General features: G+C 43.1%; 1 protein-coding gene across 3 annotated transcripts in view; it reads left to right on the top strand.

The window, feature by feature from the left end:
• Window positions 1–253: 253 nt before the first annotated feature.
• pcdh11 (protocadherin 11) overlaps window positions 254–16764 on the top strand; it is a 132882-nt gene continuing 116371 nt past the window's right edge. For 2 of the 3 annotated variants that reach the window (XM_030062279.1, XM_030062281.1), the window contains exons 1-3: window positions 287–1013; window positions 7154–7729; window positions 13223–15730. In XM_030062279.1, the coding sequence (XP_029918139.1) occupies window positions 7190–7729; window positions 13223–15730 (3048 nt within the window). In that variant the 5' untranslated portion in view covers window positions 287–1013; window positions 7154–7189. Of the gene's footprint in view, window positions 1014–7153; window positions 7730–13222; window positions 15731–16764 lie in introns of all 3 variants that reach the window. The other variant, XM_030062280.1, reaches the window with a different exon arrangement.

A 16764-nucleotide genomic window follows, 5' to 3' on the forward strand; every position in this document is an offset into this window, starting at 1 on the left:
GAAATGAAAAGCAGAAACAAGGCTCATTATGAAAGTGAACAGTGCCCCCCTCATCCTTGCAGGCGGATTCTGGAGCAGAGGCATCAGTGGTCCACACACAGCCCCGGCGTGCAGCTACATCTCAATGCGAGCATTTCTCCAACGCAGTGCGGCTTTAAGAGGACCGGGGCTCTTAAATCTGCGGCTGGCTCCTCCTTCCGCGGTGATGTCAAGCGAAGGGAGAGAGAGGGAGAGAGGTGGGCAGTACAGAGGGACTGAGTTCATACAATACTACTGAGACGTCTACAGCTTAGCAGACAGATACGGTGAACCGCCTATCCCGGCTCCTGTAAGTGATGCTGCACTGAGGCACACTTTGATCCAACTCCATTGGGGGGGACGATGCGCGCTCTGCATCCCTCCTGTAACACTTTCCATGGAGTGTGTACAACCTCGCACCAGTCCAAACAAATGCCGATAAGAGAAATTAGGCTGAAGTTTGCCGTTTTCCATCAGCGGTGCATTTTTGCGCTCTTGGATTGAAGTTTTTACGCGCCGGTCACGAAGCGCGGCGACGCACACGTGTAAGTTTGGTGCCGCCGCGTCTCCAGCCTTGGCAAAATAAAGTAGGGTGAGTTTGACGGCACATGTAGGCTAGGGATACTTAGTTCATGTAAAACAAGCGTGGATCAATGCGTATCTCCCGCCCGAGGGACTGCACGGTTGCCAACCCAAGATATCCGAAGAGGAATTACAGCGTCACCTCCAAACAAAGTTGATCGCTCTCCGTGATGTTTTTTTCTCTTGCACACCAGGATCACAGTTTTTAGCAAATGGATAAGTTTTTGTAGTGGATAACATTTTTTTTTCTCTTCATTTGCACTGCATTTTCACTGCCGCTTCTGATGAGGATCCCCCTTTCTCCCTTTCCCCCCTACTTCAGTTTAATTCCTGGCACTTCTTTTTGTAAATCAGTGATGTCGCTACGTGACGGGACTTGCGATTGATTTTTCATCCTATTCGAGCGGAAAAAGGTAAGCACTGCTCTTAAGCTTGATGTTTGTTTCATGTTAAGATAAAAAAAAATGCCATAGCCTAATTTAATTTAACCAACGAGTGGTTTCACTGGTTATAAATGCAGATCACAAGGCTGTATACCTCTTAAGCGCATTCAGAATTTTTGGAGAGCGCCCAATAGCCAAATTTATGTGGTCCGTATAAAATCATATTGACATCCCAATACCGGTGACGACCTGCACTATATTTACAATCACAGGAGCAGCATAGGCTGTGCGAAAATTAATGGAGCACTTGGATAAATCAGTGTGTTGCGGCAGAAGGGGTCATTTTGATGCTCCGTGGCTTTTCCCTGAGCTGCTCCAAAACAAATATACATGTAAACCATCAGTGCGACTCCACTTAATGTAAATAGGAATTAAACATGGAGAATTGCCACGGTGCACCGCGGAGAATCAAAGCAGAGTTGACGCATTATGAATATGTTACCGGGCGGCTGGTCACGACTTGAGGCGTTATTCAGTCTTGCTCAACACTGATCGTATAGATAGGCCCTACTTTCTGAGAGCAGCCCAACTGCATGGACTTTTCAGTGCAGGGCTCTGAGCAGCTCTTGGCCGCTGAGCTCCGTGCGTGGGTGCGCGGCGGCGGTGCGCTCCTGGTCAAGCGGTTCAGCTGTCACAGACCATAACCCTGGAGCTAGCAGTCTGTTCACGGACAGACCCATGGAGGCAGCGAAATATTACCATTTTGTAGAGTAAAAAATAAATAAATAAATAAATAAATTAAAAATAAATAAATAATAATAATTCAGATTCTCTTCGTATGAATCCCCGTGGGCCTGCAAATATAAAACGCTACAGTTGGTTGTTCAGGTTTCTCCTATGTTGTTCCCACCATACATCCTATAGATTTTCCATTTTCTTACCAGATTGTTTTTTAAAACCTCCCACAAGGACTACAGTGCACATTTGCCAGTGAATTAATTCACATTAATATGAACCTTGCGATGGGGAGAAGGAGCATATATTATATTTTTTGCTGTAGGCTAAATAATTTATGTTAAAAGAGCAGCCAGCGAGCTGAAATGGACCAGGCTCCAATAAGGAATTTGTCTAATTTGAAAATCTCAACAGACGCATGCCATTTTGCATATCAACATTTTCAAATCCAGGAGCGTACAAGTGTGCACAGAGTAAGTGACAGTCGCCTACAATATGCTGGCATAGTGTGGAGTGTATTTTTTATTTTCTATTTTATTTCTTTATTTTGGAACTGAATATGCCATAGTGTATCAGGTCTCTGGTAAATTAACTAAGCACTGAGCTGGTCAGTTTTTAACTTGTGTGAAAATTATTTGTGCTCATAACTAACCTGTAGGCTGAGAGCGTGTGCACTTCAGGTGTCAGACGTTGTCCTGTTGTCTTGATTTTTCCATTAAAATCCCATTTTCCCTTTAAAACTCCTGGTTCTTCCATTGAAACTCTTTGAAAGTCCCTTAAATTATTGTTTATAGGTCATGCAGTTTTGGATTCTCTCTTTAATTGTTTTTTTTAAATGTTGCTAGAGCTGAAATGTCCTCTTCAGAATAATATGTTGGCTCTGAATAGTCCAATATAATTAGTTATTAAGAATTACGAGAGCTTTTCCAGCACTTACTTCCAAATACACAACATAGTTTGATCTTGAAATATGGCCACTGTGAAATATGTGTCAAATGCTGAGTGATATGTTGTCACTGTGCTTTTCCAACACCACTTGAAAAATTAAGCCCTTGTTTATTGTTTGCATTATTATCCTTAACAGTCTTTGTGCCAGACTGCAGTTTTAATTTGTTTGGCTCTTGGGTTTTGTTTTAATTAATTGCATTGTATGTCTGACAAATCATTTCCTTGTCCATAATTTAGGACTTTGTTTTGTGACATTTTCAGTGGATGAATTTGGATTAAAACAAAAAGAAAAGAAACTGATGAAGTCGTCAGTTTTGCATCTTAGTAAACAATGACATTCAAGATGACGTAAACGCCAAAATGAATTACCACACCTAATATTTAGCATTAAGATTATGTTTGCATGTATTGGCTGCCCTCTTGAGGCCCAAATCACCACATTGTGGATTAATTGGCCACAGTGCTTCAGCAGGAAGTTGAGAAATATTAGCTAATGGGCATTTCATTTTTCTGAAGACTAACTGATGCTCTTCATGACACAAATGTAATTGAAGTTGAATACCCAGGGTTATCTATGCCAAACAATATTGCCAGACTTTCAGCTAACAAGGTAGCCATGCTACCAATTATCGGCGGGAATTCATATATACATTATAAATTGCTTTTTCTATGTATAAGACAATTTAAATTGCAAATCCAAATGATATTTGAACTTGAACATATAGCCTTTTGTCAGTATTACCTCCATTATTAACACTGTCAGCGTGGTCATTCATGCTGAACATCATATTCTCTTGCTTTCTCACTTTCTAGCTCAACTTAGGTGATATAATCATTCTTGAAGTTTCCCATGAGAAAACAACTTTTGTTCCTCCTCAGTGTAAGGAGAAATGTTCTGGCTGTGTGGACTGAAAAAGAACTGACTGATCTTGACAGAAACCTTGTCTGTCAGACTGTCAGCGATCTTTAAAGCTGCTAAAAGAGAATGAGACCGGGACGATCAAAAGAATTACTCCTACCAATGCCCTCGTTTGAAAATCTCTTTGGATGCACCGGCAATAGTGATAGATACAATAGCGTTAGAAATGTGGTTTTGACAGTTAAAGGACTCCTAATGTCTTGGGTCCCAGCCTCAGTCTAACTGCTGTTGAAGTTTCGAGTTGAGGGCTTCTCTTGGTGGGGGTGAGGGCATGCGTGTGTCCCCCCCTCCGCCACCCTCAACTGATAAAAACACCGGGACGGCCTGTCCATCATGCTGTCGTGTAAAGTGATCCAGGGCCGGCCTGCTCCTCTCCACTATGTGTCTCCCAAGAGGGAGGCTCGAGTTTGCCTACTGGATTCAACCTGCTGTCTGGGGCTCAAAATAGCATTTCAGGAGACTAGTGAAATGTAAGCAAAGGAGACACTCTGACTGACACCTAAGATTTCTTTCTCCCACCCTCTTGCTTTTTCCCCCTCCAGCATGATTCCTCCTCTCACCTATCCTATGCTCTGTGGATAAGTTTATACAGAGAGTGAAACACCATGCAAATGCAGGCAGAGCGTAGTTAAGAGCAGGGGACGGTACTTTAGATGCAACAATAGAACGAATAAATGACTTTTCCCCTAATACGTTGAAGGACAGCAAGTGTCCCTCCACCTTGGAATATCGAATCCCTTAATTTCAGTTTGATGTGGAAAGAGGTTTTTCCGTCCATTTTGCTCATTTCCATCCATTTCCATCAATAAACGATGATGTTCGAGATGGCATTAATGTAAAAAGAAATGATCAGACAATTTGGGTGAATATGGGGAAACAAGTGCTTGGCATGGGAAGAGGTAGCTTCATTATGTTTGCAGTCTTTTTTTCATTTCCCTACTTGTATCATTTGTATCATTTCTGTTCTCCCATTTGCAAGCCTACATGTATTTCAAGGCAAAAACGTGTTAATATTCCTTCATCCTGTGGAACGTTGCTGTCACTCATAAGGGATATATATATATATATATATGTATACACACACACACACACACACACACACCGTTTTTGTGTGTGTGTTTCACTTTGATGAATCACACCTCTTTTAATAATGTAATGTAAAGTCCATAATGCATTATTGGAGCTCAGCCTTGTACGGCCTGGCTCTTATCACAGTATAACAATCGCTGCACACTCTCAGGACAGTGTTTCAATACTTATGGATATGTCTCATCAATATTTTGACATGACAGCACAACGCTGCCTGTAAGTGCAGACTGACTACCCCTCACACTGATCAATGTCAGCCATGTTTTTCTGTCCAACTGTTCTCTAATGAGTCTCATGTGACTCCTTTATGAAATGTGTGAAAAGAATTCCTTTTTGCAAGCAGCCCGAATGCCTCGCAATTGTTGCTGATTCAAAACAAGCTTAATTAAATTCTTATTTTTAATCAATTCCCCTTTGTCAGTAGACCGAGTACTTCAATGACGATGAACGCTGTTGCTTTGCCAATTTAGAGGACCCCTGTGGTGCAGTTTTAGTAGTCATTCCTGTTCTACAGGATATTGTTTGACTCATGTAAATGGATGGAAATTTCATAAAGTAGAAAATATTGCAGTTCCCAAAGAGCTATTTGCGGTCTCTTGTTACTCCAGGTATGTTTGCATTTTCAGCACCAGCTGTGCATCGTTTGTGTGATGGCTGTCATATGTTTTGCCACACTTTGAAGGAAATAGACATTTGATTTCAAGACGGCTGCCTCATGACTGCAAGCCAGCATAGCCCAGGCAGAACCGTATTAGGTTAATAAACACTCAGGGGGTTTAACAGGTTGACCTGAACAGACAGTGGGATATGAGCAATGAAATTATATTAGTCTTTGAATATATTGAGATGGAATGTGTATGGGAAGCCACTTATTATTATAAGCAGTAAACACTGCAGTGTATTGGTGGCTTTGCAAACATCTGTGCACAGTATGGATGATTTAAAGAACCAACACTGTAGTGCCTCTCCTGTTGTCTGGTGAGACTGATCTTTGTGCTTAAACAAAATGTCAAACATTATGCAAGTTCATTTCAGCATTAAAAAAAACAAACAAAAAAAAAAACAATTCAGATTTAGCAATTATTCTGTTTTATGTTTCTCCCCATTCTCATCTCTCCGAGGAGATTGGTGTGGGGACTGAAGTGGAATTGATGGACTTCACCTTTGGTTAATAAGTGGTTATGGTAATGAATTAATGAATTAGCAAAACATGACCTAGCTAGACAAACTAAGTAACTAACTGATGGGAAACAATCAATATTTCATGCTAGCAGAAAACGGCAGTGAAAGCATTGCGGTGTTTGAATCCTTCATCGTCTTCCAGTGACCTACTTGGGTTTTGGCAATTGGGCTTCTTGCCCTGCGGCAAACTTTTGCACATATAAAGCAGTTAAAGGATTTGTAGAAGTACAGCATCAAGCAAATCGGCATCTAGCACAAAAAGTAAAACAGAGACTTATTAATGAATAATGTGTGACGGTGGTAAATCCAAAGGCACTGCTGCTCTGTTTTAGTTTTTCATCATTCAACACAAACGGTAAACTGGATGCTGTTTGTATTGCATGCTGGAGAAAACACATTCATCAGCATGTAATGAAGATATGATTCAGTTTCACTAATTTGACTGATGGCCGCTATCACAATAAATAATTTCACATTGTTTTTCTCCTTACACACACAGTTCCTCTAAACCATGTTCTTATCAAACTGTGAATGTTTACACACATGGTGTTCATGGAATATTTGAGAGCTCAATTGTTTACATTCAGAGGAAATGAGGCTCTCAATTAATAGTTGCTGTCAGCCGCTACCACAGCAAGTGTGTGTGTGTGTGTGTGTGTGTGTGTGTGTGTGTGTTCATGCGTGGAAGCATTAGTGCCTAAGGCTTGCTTCTGTTGCCTCCAAATCAACTGAAGTTTAGATGTGAGCTGCTGTTTATGGAGACACCACTGCACCACACTGACTCAGAGATAGATGAAGCATTCCTCTGTTTTCCCCTCGTCGTACGCAGAGGTTTGCGACTCGATCAATCTGTTGAGCACCCGATCAAAAGAAGTTGATCTGTATTTGAGGCGAAGCTTTGAAAGCAAACTATTCCGATGCAACAATGAACTCAACTGCTCCCATACCCTTCATAAAAATATGAAATGGTTCATTACGGCGATAGAATGGATTGATGGAATACGTGAACTACTAACCTTTACGTGTCCGCTTGCTCAATGGATGTCATCAAAGGTTAATTGTGTAAAACTGCCGTTAATTTGCTCTCAAAGACATGGGAAGGATGTGGGCTCAGAACTAGTTAGGATGAAAAGGTCAACTTGAAAACTCTCCGTGGGGGAAAATAGTACTAATTACAACAGAACTTGAATGCCACATAATTTTGTGCATTGACACTGCATGTTCTCGATTTCTCTCTTTTTTTTTTTATCGCTCACACTCTCCTTCTCTCTCTCCTCTGTCTCTGCCTTTCTGACAGCATTGCTAGAAGTGAAGTGTCCACCCACTCTTGATTATGGACTTAGCAGGTCAGGCTCATGCGCTGGTGGTCTTACTCACCTGCCTGGTCTTGCTATGCCGGGCCCAGGAGAGGGACTACACGGTGAAGGAGGAGCAGCCGGAGAATGTTCGCATCGGAAACCTGCGCAAGGACCTGGACCTCAACCTCGACCCCAGCATCAGGCTGTCCTCGCCGCTGCAGTTCAAGCCTGTGTACAAGACAGGCGACGTACCTTTGGTGCGGGTGGAGGCCAGCACGGGGGAGATATTCACCACTAATCACCGCATTGACCGGGAGAAGCTGTGCTCGGGGGTCTTCGCTGAGAAGCGCTGCTACTATGAGATTGAGGTGGCTGTGCTGCCCGATGAGATCTTCCGATTGGTCAAGATCCGCTTCCTGATTGAGGATGTCAACGACAACGCCCCCCTTTTCCAGTCCACTGTTATAAACATCTCCATCCCAGAGAACACAGCCATCAACACCCGATACCCGGTGCCCTCAGCATTTGACCCTGATGTAGGAATCAATGGGATCCAGCATTACGAACTGGTCAAGGTGAGGACCTCTGTTGTTTTACTGCTGTCACAACATATGGAATGATTGTTTTTTTGTTTTTGGGAGTGCTCAGTCTGTGTAAGCTGCCTGGTGAGCTGAAAGACCACCATAAATCAGCCAAATCCCGCTGTTATCTTTTCACTTTCATGTAACTTGTATTTTCTCACTGGTAACTTCTGAAAATAATCTCTTTGATCCATAATAGTAAATATCTACATAGGAAATTGGTCAATACACAGTGCTTTCATTGGCATTGGCTTGAAAATATGAGCTGTTTTTTTCATAAGTCAAAACATGTTGTGTAGCCTACAATGTTTTATGCTAGCCATTAAGATTTCCATATGCTTTATTTCATTAGAGAGAGAGTAGGCCATAAAGAAGGGTGAAGTTTTGCCATGTACAGTAAGTAATATCACAAAACACCCAGTAGAAAGTGCAGACACAGCGTGTATGTCCAATTTCTTGCAACAGGTTAGATGTGGTGAACATAGTAGATTAAAGCCAGTGTGGAGGAATGTACTGTATTATGCTAATCGGTGTCTCATGCAGAACTAGGAAAGCTTTTCTTCATCATCTAATTGATGCTCTATTAAACCACAGTGCAATATTCTCTGTTGCTTAATGAAGTGAGCCCTAAATCCAGAAAAGTAGGATAATATCATGCATTCTTCATTTATAGTCTAGACAACACTCAATGCTTTGTGGGTAGAGGGATATTGGAGATGACGGCAACTTTTACAAATGAAGTGTAATTAAAGAGGGAGATACGAGCGCTCTGGAGGAACCTGTAAACATAATAAATAAAGAAAGGTTACTGAATTTGGGTGCACAGCGTGAGGCAGAAAATGGCAAGTCCATCTTAGAGCCTCTGATAAAGTTAGCACCGGGTTAGAATGAGCACAATCGTCGCCGTCCGTGTCTGCCTTGAATACCAATTTGCATTTTTAAAGTCTCTTCCCTGCCAAGGCCTCTCCAGCGCAATGTCCTGAATTGTTCATGCCTGGGAAATCACCAACCAAATGTTCTGCTCATTATAATGATCATCTGCAATCATTTGCTTTGCCCTTTTCACAATATAAAGCTTTCTCAAACCATCGCCTGGGCTGTGGTTGTATTATCTTTTGCAGGAAATGCTTTTTAGAGCATTCTTGGCATCGCACTCTTGATTTAGTTCTTCTCATTGTGGTTTTTTTTTTTTTTTTTTTTTTTTGCAACCTACTCTGAATTCACTTCCTTCTGCTCCAGGTTAGGTATGAGCACAACACAGGGAGAAGCACAGAGGAGCCAGAGACATTTCCAACCTTTTGGTGTCTTTTATTTCAGAAGTGCAGGAGAAAGCCATGGGTTTAGTGGGGAAGGAATGTGCAAGCATTTCCTAGAATAGCTCTTGGCCGCTAAGCCACCCTTGGACTATCTCTGTATGGTCCTGTGAGATTTGTCTCAGAGGCTCTTTCAGAATAATAGTTTGCCCAGTTTTCTTGTGATGTTCAGGACATGATGGTGAAATTGCCGCTGTCGTGTGGCATGCTCAACGCGATAGCCCCCACCCGGCATTTAACCTGCCTGATCTGTCATCAGAAAGAACCAATAAAAAAGACATGATGGGTCCTGTATCTCTGCACAGGTTTATCCTCTTTATTCCACAGCCAAAAGGGACAATGGGTAATGTCATCCCACACTGTGTGCCAGCGCCCCACATAATGGTTGGTAATCACGGCTTGAGTGAAATTCTGCCATTAGTGTAGTGCAGTGGGGTGTTACGTCACCTGAACTGCAGAAACGGCGTCCTAAGAAATGGTCAAGGTCAGCGAAAGCAATCCCATGCATGGATGGAGGAGGATCCTCCATGAAAGCAGATTTTATCACTTTACATATTCACAGGGCACTCAACAGGGAAATACTCCAGACTGAAAGACATTCTACTGTTTCTTTTGTTTTACTTTCTGCTGTTCAACCATTTCATTTGGCCGCTCTCCAGTAATTCCAGTAATTTATGACTTTACAGCTTCACACACTACATTAAGTCAAGTTGCATCCATTTCAGCATCTTGAGACGCATTTGAGGTGGGCATCTTGTTCAAGCCATCTTGTGTGGATCAATGTTCTGCTGCTGGCTAGCCTATGACTCACAGATGAAGTGGATGTCTGTATTTTGGTTGGGCTATTTGGAGGGCTCTTAGCCTTTTAACCCTTTGATACTCACCTGAGTTTGCCTGGTTATTTTGTCATTCACTTGGTGCAGCAAAATTATCTAACTGAAATATACTTAAGCCTTTGGAGTGGATGGAATCATCTTTTTGTTGATACTTTCGAAGTCTGAGCTTGAATAATTTCAGTTCTAAACTGATTCCACCCTTGGATACAGAGGATGCAAAATTTATTCAAGATCTCTCCTCATATAGCAGAAAAAAATCTATTTGATTAATGCACTGCATGCTGCCTATAGACAGTGAACAGGATTTAGAGAACTCGCTGCCAAGCATTTGCAGCTGTTATTAGCATCTTATTTTGACACCCTATCCTCTGCTCGGGGTTGACAAAAGGAGACAAACAATCCCAACCTCCTTTTGTCTTAATTATATGCATGAGATCATGGCCAGGGGCACAAGTGGATGAGGGATGGAGAGAAAGACTGAGAGAGGACTAAGAGAGAGAGAGAGAGAGAGACAGAGAGAGAGAGACTTTCTATCAGCATTATAAAGAGGTGCTATAGCTGGTGATGAATAGCCCTCCCCAGTTAGCCCCATCCATGGGCATCACCGTGACTATCCCCTGATATATTCACAGCCCAATCTCAGTCTCCTCTGAGTTTTAATAAGGTCATCAACTTGACTGAAAGATGCATCCACTGATAATCTGAAGCGCTTGGTGTCTGCAGAAAGGGGATTCGGAGTCAACCCTCCCTCATCATCAACCACCTCTCCCCCGGTCAGCGTCCCTCAGTCATTTTCATATACATTAGCAACTTTGATGTGATTGTGTACTACACGCATCCCACATCCACAGCGCTGATCCCTGCACTCCAATACCTCTGATATTGATATCGAGACCTGTGGCCCTGTAATGTGGAATAAATGGTGTATCATCAAAGTTCAGGAAGTCATGTGCATCATATGTTTGGTGAAAGAATGAAACATATTATGTGTGCACACTTAGCCATTTAGGGAAATGTGTCCTTCTCACCCAGCCTTAGGGTTTCCAGTGAGTGATTCATACTATTATTTGGCCTTTTCTTAGCCTGCCCTAGATCTTATCACAATCCACCAGACTAATTCCGCATTCAGGAGGATGCACAGCCTGAGAGATAGCTCTCTTGAACTTATTGAAATGCGCCGAGTGCAGTCTTGTCAGTTGTAAAATTGTGTGAAACCAAGACAAAAGCATAGAGGAATGCTGGCTCATAAATCACACAGCATTTCCTTTGACACATCCTAACCCAACATCCTAGTATTAACATTAGGCTATGCCAAATATCACTGTGTAGAGACTCTGTGCCACAGTGCCGAATTTTTGAACTTTTCAAACAAAAGAGAATTGAGGAACTCTGTGTGGATTGTGTGGTGCTTAGCATTAGAGCCACCAGAATGCTGTCATGGACCTCGGGTTATGACAGGAATAGTGCTGCACTGTGCACAGAGTTTCAGCACAGTTTGCCCATAAGACAGTGTTCTCCACATACACATACATATCCATATGTCTTGTCTGGTTTTCCTTTTATCACTTTTCTGTCCTAGAAGGATCACAAAATAACCTTTGAATGATTGTGCCTCCAGTGTTGGCTGTATTAAGTAGTTCTGTCAATCACTAACGTACTGACAACATTCCCCAGCAAGCAATTTTTGATGCATTTGCATGCTGCTGCCGCACGTTCCTTTCTGTCGGCTGCGACGGTATGTCGGCACAGGAGCGATTCTGGTTTTTAAAACCTACTAGGGAGTCTTGTGCATGCAATTCGGTTGAAATGTTCCTTCTTTCCCTTCCTTGCACAATGAGAATGTATATATCTTAATCTCATTTGATAGCTGTGCCTAGACAGAGTAATCTCTTCCAACATTATGTGCAGCATGAAGCTTATCTCTTTAAAGAGGATGCTTTTTCTTGTTTTAGCATGAAACTGCTTCTGACTGAAAGAGCTTCAAAGGGCTTCTTTGTTTCATAATGTGCATGCAGCTCATTCATGGGCTTGATCTTCTTCTTATTTCCTCCCCCCCTACTCTCCCTCTCTCCTCCCTCTGTCTCTCTCTCTCTCTGTATCTGTCTCTGTCTCTCTCTGTCACCTCTCTCTCCGTCCTTCTCTCTCTTCTAATTTGGAATGATATATGGATCCATGCTACATACTACTTCTGAGACCCTACATATTAGTGCTAGTTTTTCGGGTGGAAGGCAATTACTCTGAGCAGTCAGTGCCAGTTTCTCCAGTTTCTCAAGGGGATTACATATGCATTTGTTTTCATTCTCCTCAGGCTTTACTTTGCCTAGATGTAGCCCTACTTGGGCAAAAGGCTTTCTAATATGCAGGGTTTATTCACTCTCCCTCTCTTTAATCTGTGGTGGTCCAGTCTTGCAGTGTATTTAAAATTGGAGCTTTTCTGTGTGTCTCCCTTTTCACCTGCCTCTCTCGCATTATGAAGATGAAATCTTGCAAAGCTGTGCTCTATCTCTCCTCCAAAATCAACACATGATAGGGAGGTAGAGTCAGGCTAAATGAATATTTTTTGAGCAGTAGATGCTAGCGAAGGTAGGATTTAATTCATTGAAATATTTGGTTCCATATTTAAGATAACTGTTTAACAAACATAAGATATATTTCTTGAGAATCAATGAGATTTATGCAGTGCATTAAACTTAGAAGGCAAAATGATGAGCAGCCAAGCCTTGATAGTTTATGATGGAAAATGCTTTTGATATACCGCTACCCACAGAGAGGGAAGAGAGCAGAAGACTGTTTGTTCTACACATACAACACTGACTTAAGCCTTATACTAAGAAGGGTTATAAATGTCCTCTGGTTTTGCTCCGAAAGTAAATACCTCAAAGACCTCTCTGGCTTTCCAAGACAATTAAAGAACCTTCACCCTATGGTTTGCAGATGCATGTTGAGCAAACATCTCTTCTCTAAAACAAACATTTTATTTCTCACACTATAGGCTATATTTGTGGGATTCCTAGAAGCACTGAATACATTTAACCAGCCATTAAAAGATAGTGTTATGGTGACAGAGTTGTAATCATATTGTGTTTGACAGTGCTATAGAAATCTCCTCTGCTGTTACATCGTTTATGGGCTTCAGTCCTGGTTATTATCCATATCAAAAATCTTATTCATAATAAAATATTAATATTGCTGTTTGTTCAATGAAAATCATGTGCACAACTCATATTGCTCACAGAAACATCAAAAGGGGTTTTCAATAAAGTCTTGCATCATGTAATAACATATAAAGAACAAGGAGCTGAATAAATGTAACTCATTGCGCTGTTTTGTCTTTACAGAGTGTTAGCGAGTTTGGTCTAGACATCATCGAGACGCCTGAGGGTGACAAGTGGCCCCAGCTCATCGTTCAGCAGAACCTGGATCGTGAACAGAAAGACACCTTCGTCATGAAGATCAAGGTGGAGGATGGTGGCAACCCTCCCAAGTCAAGCACTGCCATCCTCCAGGTCACCATCTCTGATGTCAACGACAATCGACCCATCTTCAAGGACAGCGAGCTGGAGGTCAACGTGCCAGAGAATGCACCCATGGGCACATCAGTCGCTCAGCTCCATGCCACAGATGCTGACTTGGGCTCCAACGCACAGATCCATTTTGCCTTCAGTAACCAAATTTCTGCCTCCACCAAACGCCACTTTGCCATCGACAGCTCTACAGGTCTGATCACTGTCAAGCAGCCGCTGGACAGGGAGGTGACGCCGGTTCATAAACTCATCGTCCTGGCCAGCGATGGGAGCTCCACCCCGTCCAGAGCTACTGTGATTGTTAATGTAACGGATGTTAATGACAATGTGCCATCCATAGACACACGTTACATAATCAACCTTGTTAATGGGACTGTTCTGCTGTCTGAGAACGCACCTCTCAATACCAAAATAGCCCTAATTACAGTCACTGACAAGGATGCAGATCTTTATGGCAAAGTAGCCTGCTACACTGACCATGATGTTCCCTTTCGGTTGAAGCCAGTCTTTAATGACCAATTCTTACTGGAGACGGCTGCCCCCCTAGACTATGAGACGACTCGGGAATATGCAATTAAGATAGTAGCCTCGGATAGGGGGACGCCTCCACTGAACACTTCAGCTATGGTTTTAATTAAAATCAAGGATGAGAACGACAATGCACCCATCTTCCCCCAGCCAGAAATCCAGCTTTCCATACCGGAGAACAATGACCCCTCTACACAGTTGATAAAAATCAGTGCCACTGACGCAGACAGCGGACATAATGCTGAGATTATTTATACTCTTGGCCCTGACGCGCCTGACGGTTTTAACATAGACAGACGGTCAGGAATCCTCTCAGTTGGCAAACGGCTGGACAGAGAAAAGCAGGAGAGGTACTCATTCACTGTCATAGCGAGGGACAATGGCTCTATGTCCCTGCAGAGCAATGTCACTGTCAGGCTAATCGTCCAGGACCTTAACGACAACAGCCCAGCTTTCACACACCCTGAGTACAACTTCTATGTGCCTGAGAACCTGCCTCTCTATGGAACTGTGGGCTTAATCACCGTGACGGACGCAGATGCGGGGGATAATGCCGTTATAACCCTGTCCATATTGAACGGGAAAGACAATTTCATCATTGATCCCCAAACTGGTGTGATCAAACCCAACATCACCTTTGATAGGGAGCAGCAAAGCTCTTACACATTTATGGTAAAGGCAGTTGATGGAGGGCAACCTCCCAGCTCTTCTTATGCCAAGGTCACGATCAATGTGGTCGATGTGAATGACAATCGCCCTGTGTTCGTCATCCCCTCCTCCAACTACTCGTATGACCTAGTACAGACCACCACCACCCCTGGTGCTGTGGTCACCAGGGTGTTTGCCATTGACAATGACACGGGTATGAATGCTGAGCTGCAGTACAGCATTATCAGCAGCATCATCATTACCTCTAGGGTCTCCCCTAGAGGTCTCTTCGCCATAGACAAAACAACAGGTAACATAACTCTGCAGGAGAAAATACTGGCTGCTGATCAGGGGCTACATAGGTTGGTAATCAAGGTCAAAGATCTTGGCCAGCCTGAGTCATTACACGCTATTGCACTTATTCACTTGTTTGTAAATGACACTGTTTCAAATGCTACCTTTATCCAAGAACAGCTGCGAAAAAGCATGGAGACACCCTTGGACCGTAACATAGGGGAAAGTGAGGTAACACCTCAAGCCAATGGATATGTGATCGTTGTCATAGCCATCATAGCAGGGACTATGACTGTCATATTGGTGATATTTGTGACGGCCTTGGTGCGCTGCCGGCAGACGCCCAGGCACAAAGTGGTACAGAAGGGCAAGCAGAGTGGTGAGTGGGTGTCACCAAACCAAGAGAACCGTCAGATCAAGAAGAAGAAGAAGAAAAAGAAGCGATCCCCCAAGAGTCTCCTCCTGAACTTTGTGACCATTGACGAATCCAAGCCTGATGACCCCACGCATGAGCACATTAATGGTACCTTGGATCTCCCTGTGGAGCTAGAGGAACAGACCATGGGGAAGTACAACTGGGCCACTACGCCCACCACCTTCAAACCCGACAGTCCAGATTTAGCCAAGCATTACAAGTCTGCGTCCCCTCAGCCCACCTTTCAAATCAAACCGGAGACCCCGGTGGCCCCAAAGAAACACCACGTGATCCAGGAGCTCCCCTTGGACAACACGTTCGTGGTGGGCTGTGACTCACTCTCCAAGTGCTCCTCGACTAGCTCCGATCCGTACAGTGTCTCAGAGTGCAGCTGTCAGGGGGGATTCAAGACTGCGGGGCAAATCACCACCCGACAGGTAATTCATGACTTCCTTTTTAAACCCACCCACACTAGTCCCCACTCACACTCCCTTTGCTGTCCCATGGTAGGTGATGTGGAAGGGGGAGGGAGGCAGCATGGAGCCAGGGGATTCTCTCATGCAGGCCAGCATGTCTACATGAATGTCATCTGCACTGAATACTGAGAATACTAGGCTCAAGGATTGCAGTGAGGTCAAACCACAGAGTATAAAACGACATTTGGTGCATTTAATAGAGCAAATACTTGCAGACTCTTTCATAATTATCTGTAATGACATAATCTTTTGAAAAAAACATGTTAAGGTTAATGCTATATTCAAAAGCTTTGAGAAATTGTAGTAGTATAATTATGGTGGTTAGATATTTTAACCTTAAGTTTGATTGGTTGATGGCAGAGTAATAGCCTGATTTAGAGGAAGACTGGGATGGATGGTGTTGAAGCTAATTGAACCCTCTCTGGATGTACTTGAGGTCAAGGGCGTATAAAGCTGTGTGCTAATCTTTTTGAGTGACATGTTTAAACAAGCAAGGCTGACTAGCCAAAAAAAATAAACATGGCACCTAACAAGGCAAAAGGGACCACTCACAGATGTGTTATTTCACGAAATGGTGTGGAGAAGACAAAACATCCCAAAACTTTTTTTTTTCTTTTTGTTTTTGCTCTAGACATGCTAAAACGGCTTGATAGATAATCCCACATTTTGTGGTTTCAGTCCTCAGAAATAAGTACTGTCTTAACTGTGCCACTGAGGCTTTGTGTGAGAGAAGCTCATTTGAATGCCGGGGTACAGCGAAGGCCTTATGATTCCCTTTGAGATGTGCCAAATGCGAAGTGCCCCAATAAATAAAAGCTGGCAAGGGAAATAAATGTAAATCAGAGGTAAGGAGAAGTGGCCTTGCTCAGTGCTGACAGCCAGAGCAAAGCACTATGGGAAAGACTGAGGACTGCTGGGGTGGGAAGCGGGTAGGAGGGTGTCACAGAGATCAAGGTGACGCGGAGTCTCGGGACCAATATACTTAAACACCGAGG

This window comes from Myripristis murdjan, chromosome 10, assembly GCF_902150065.1.
Source record: "Myripristis murdjan chromosome 10, fMyrMur1.1, whole genome shotgun sequence".
In the NCBI taxonomy this organism is placed as follows: Eukaryota; Metazoa; Chordata; class Actinopteri; order Holocentriformes; family Holocentridae; genus Myripristis; species Myripristis murdjan.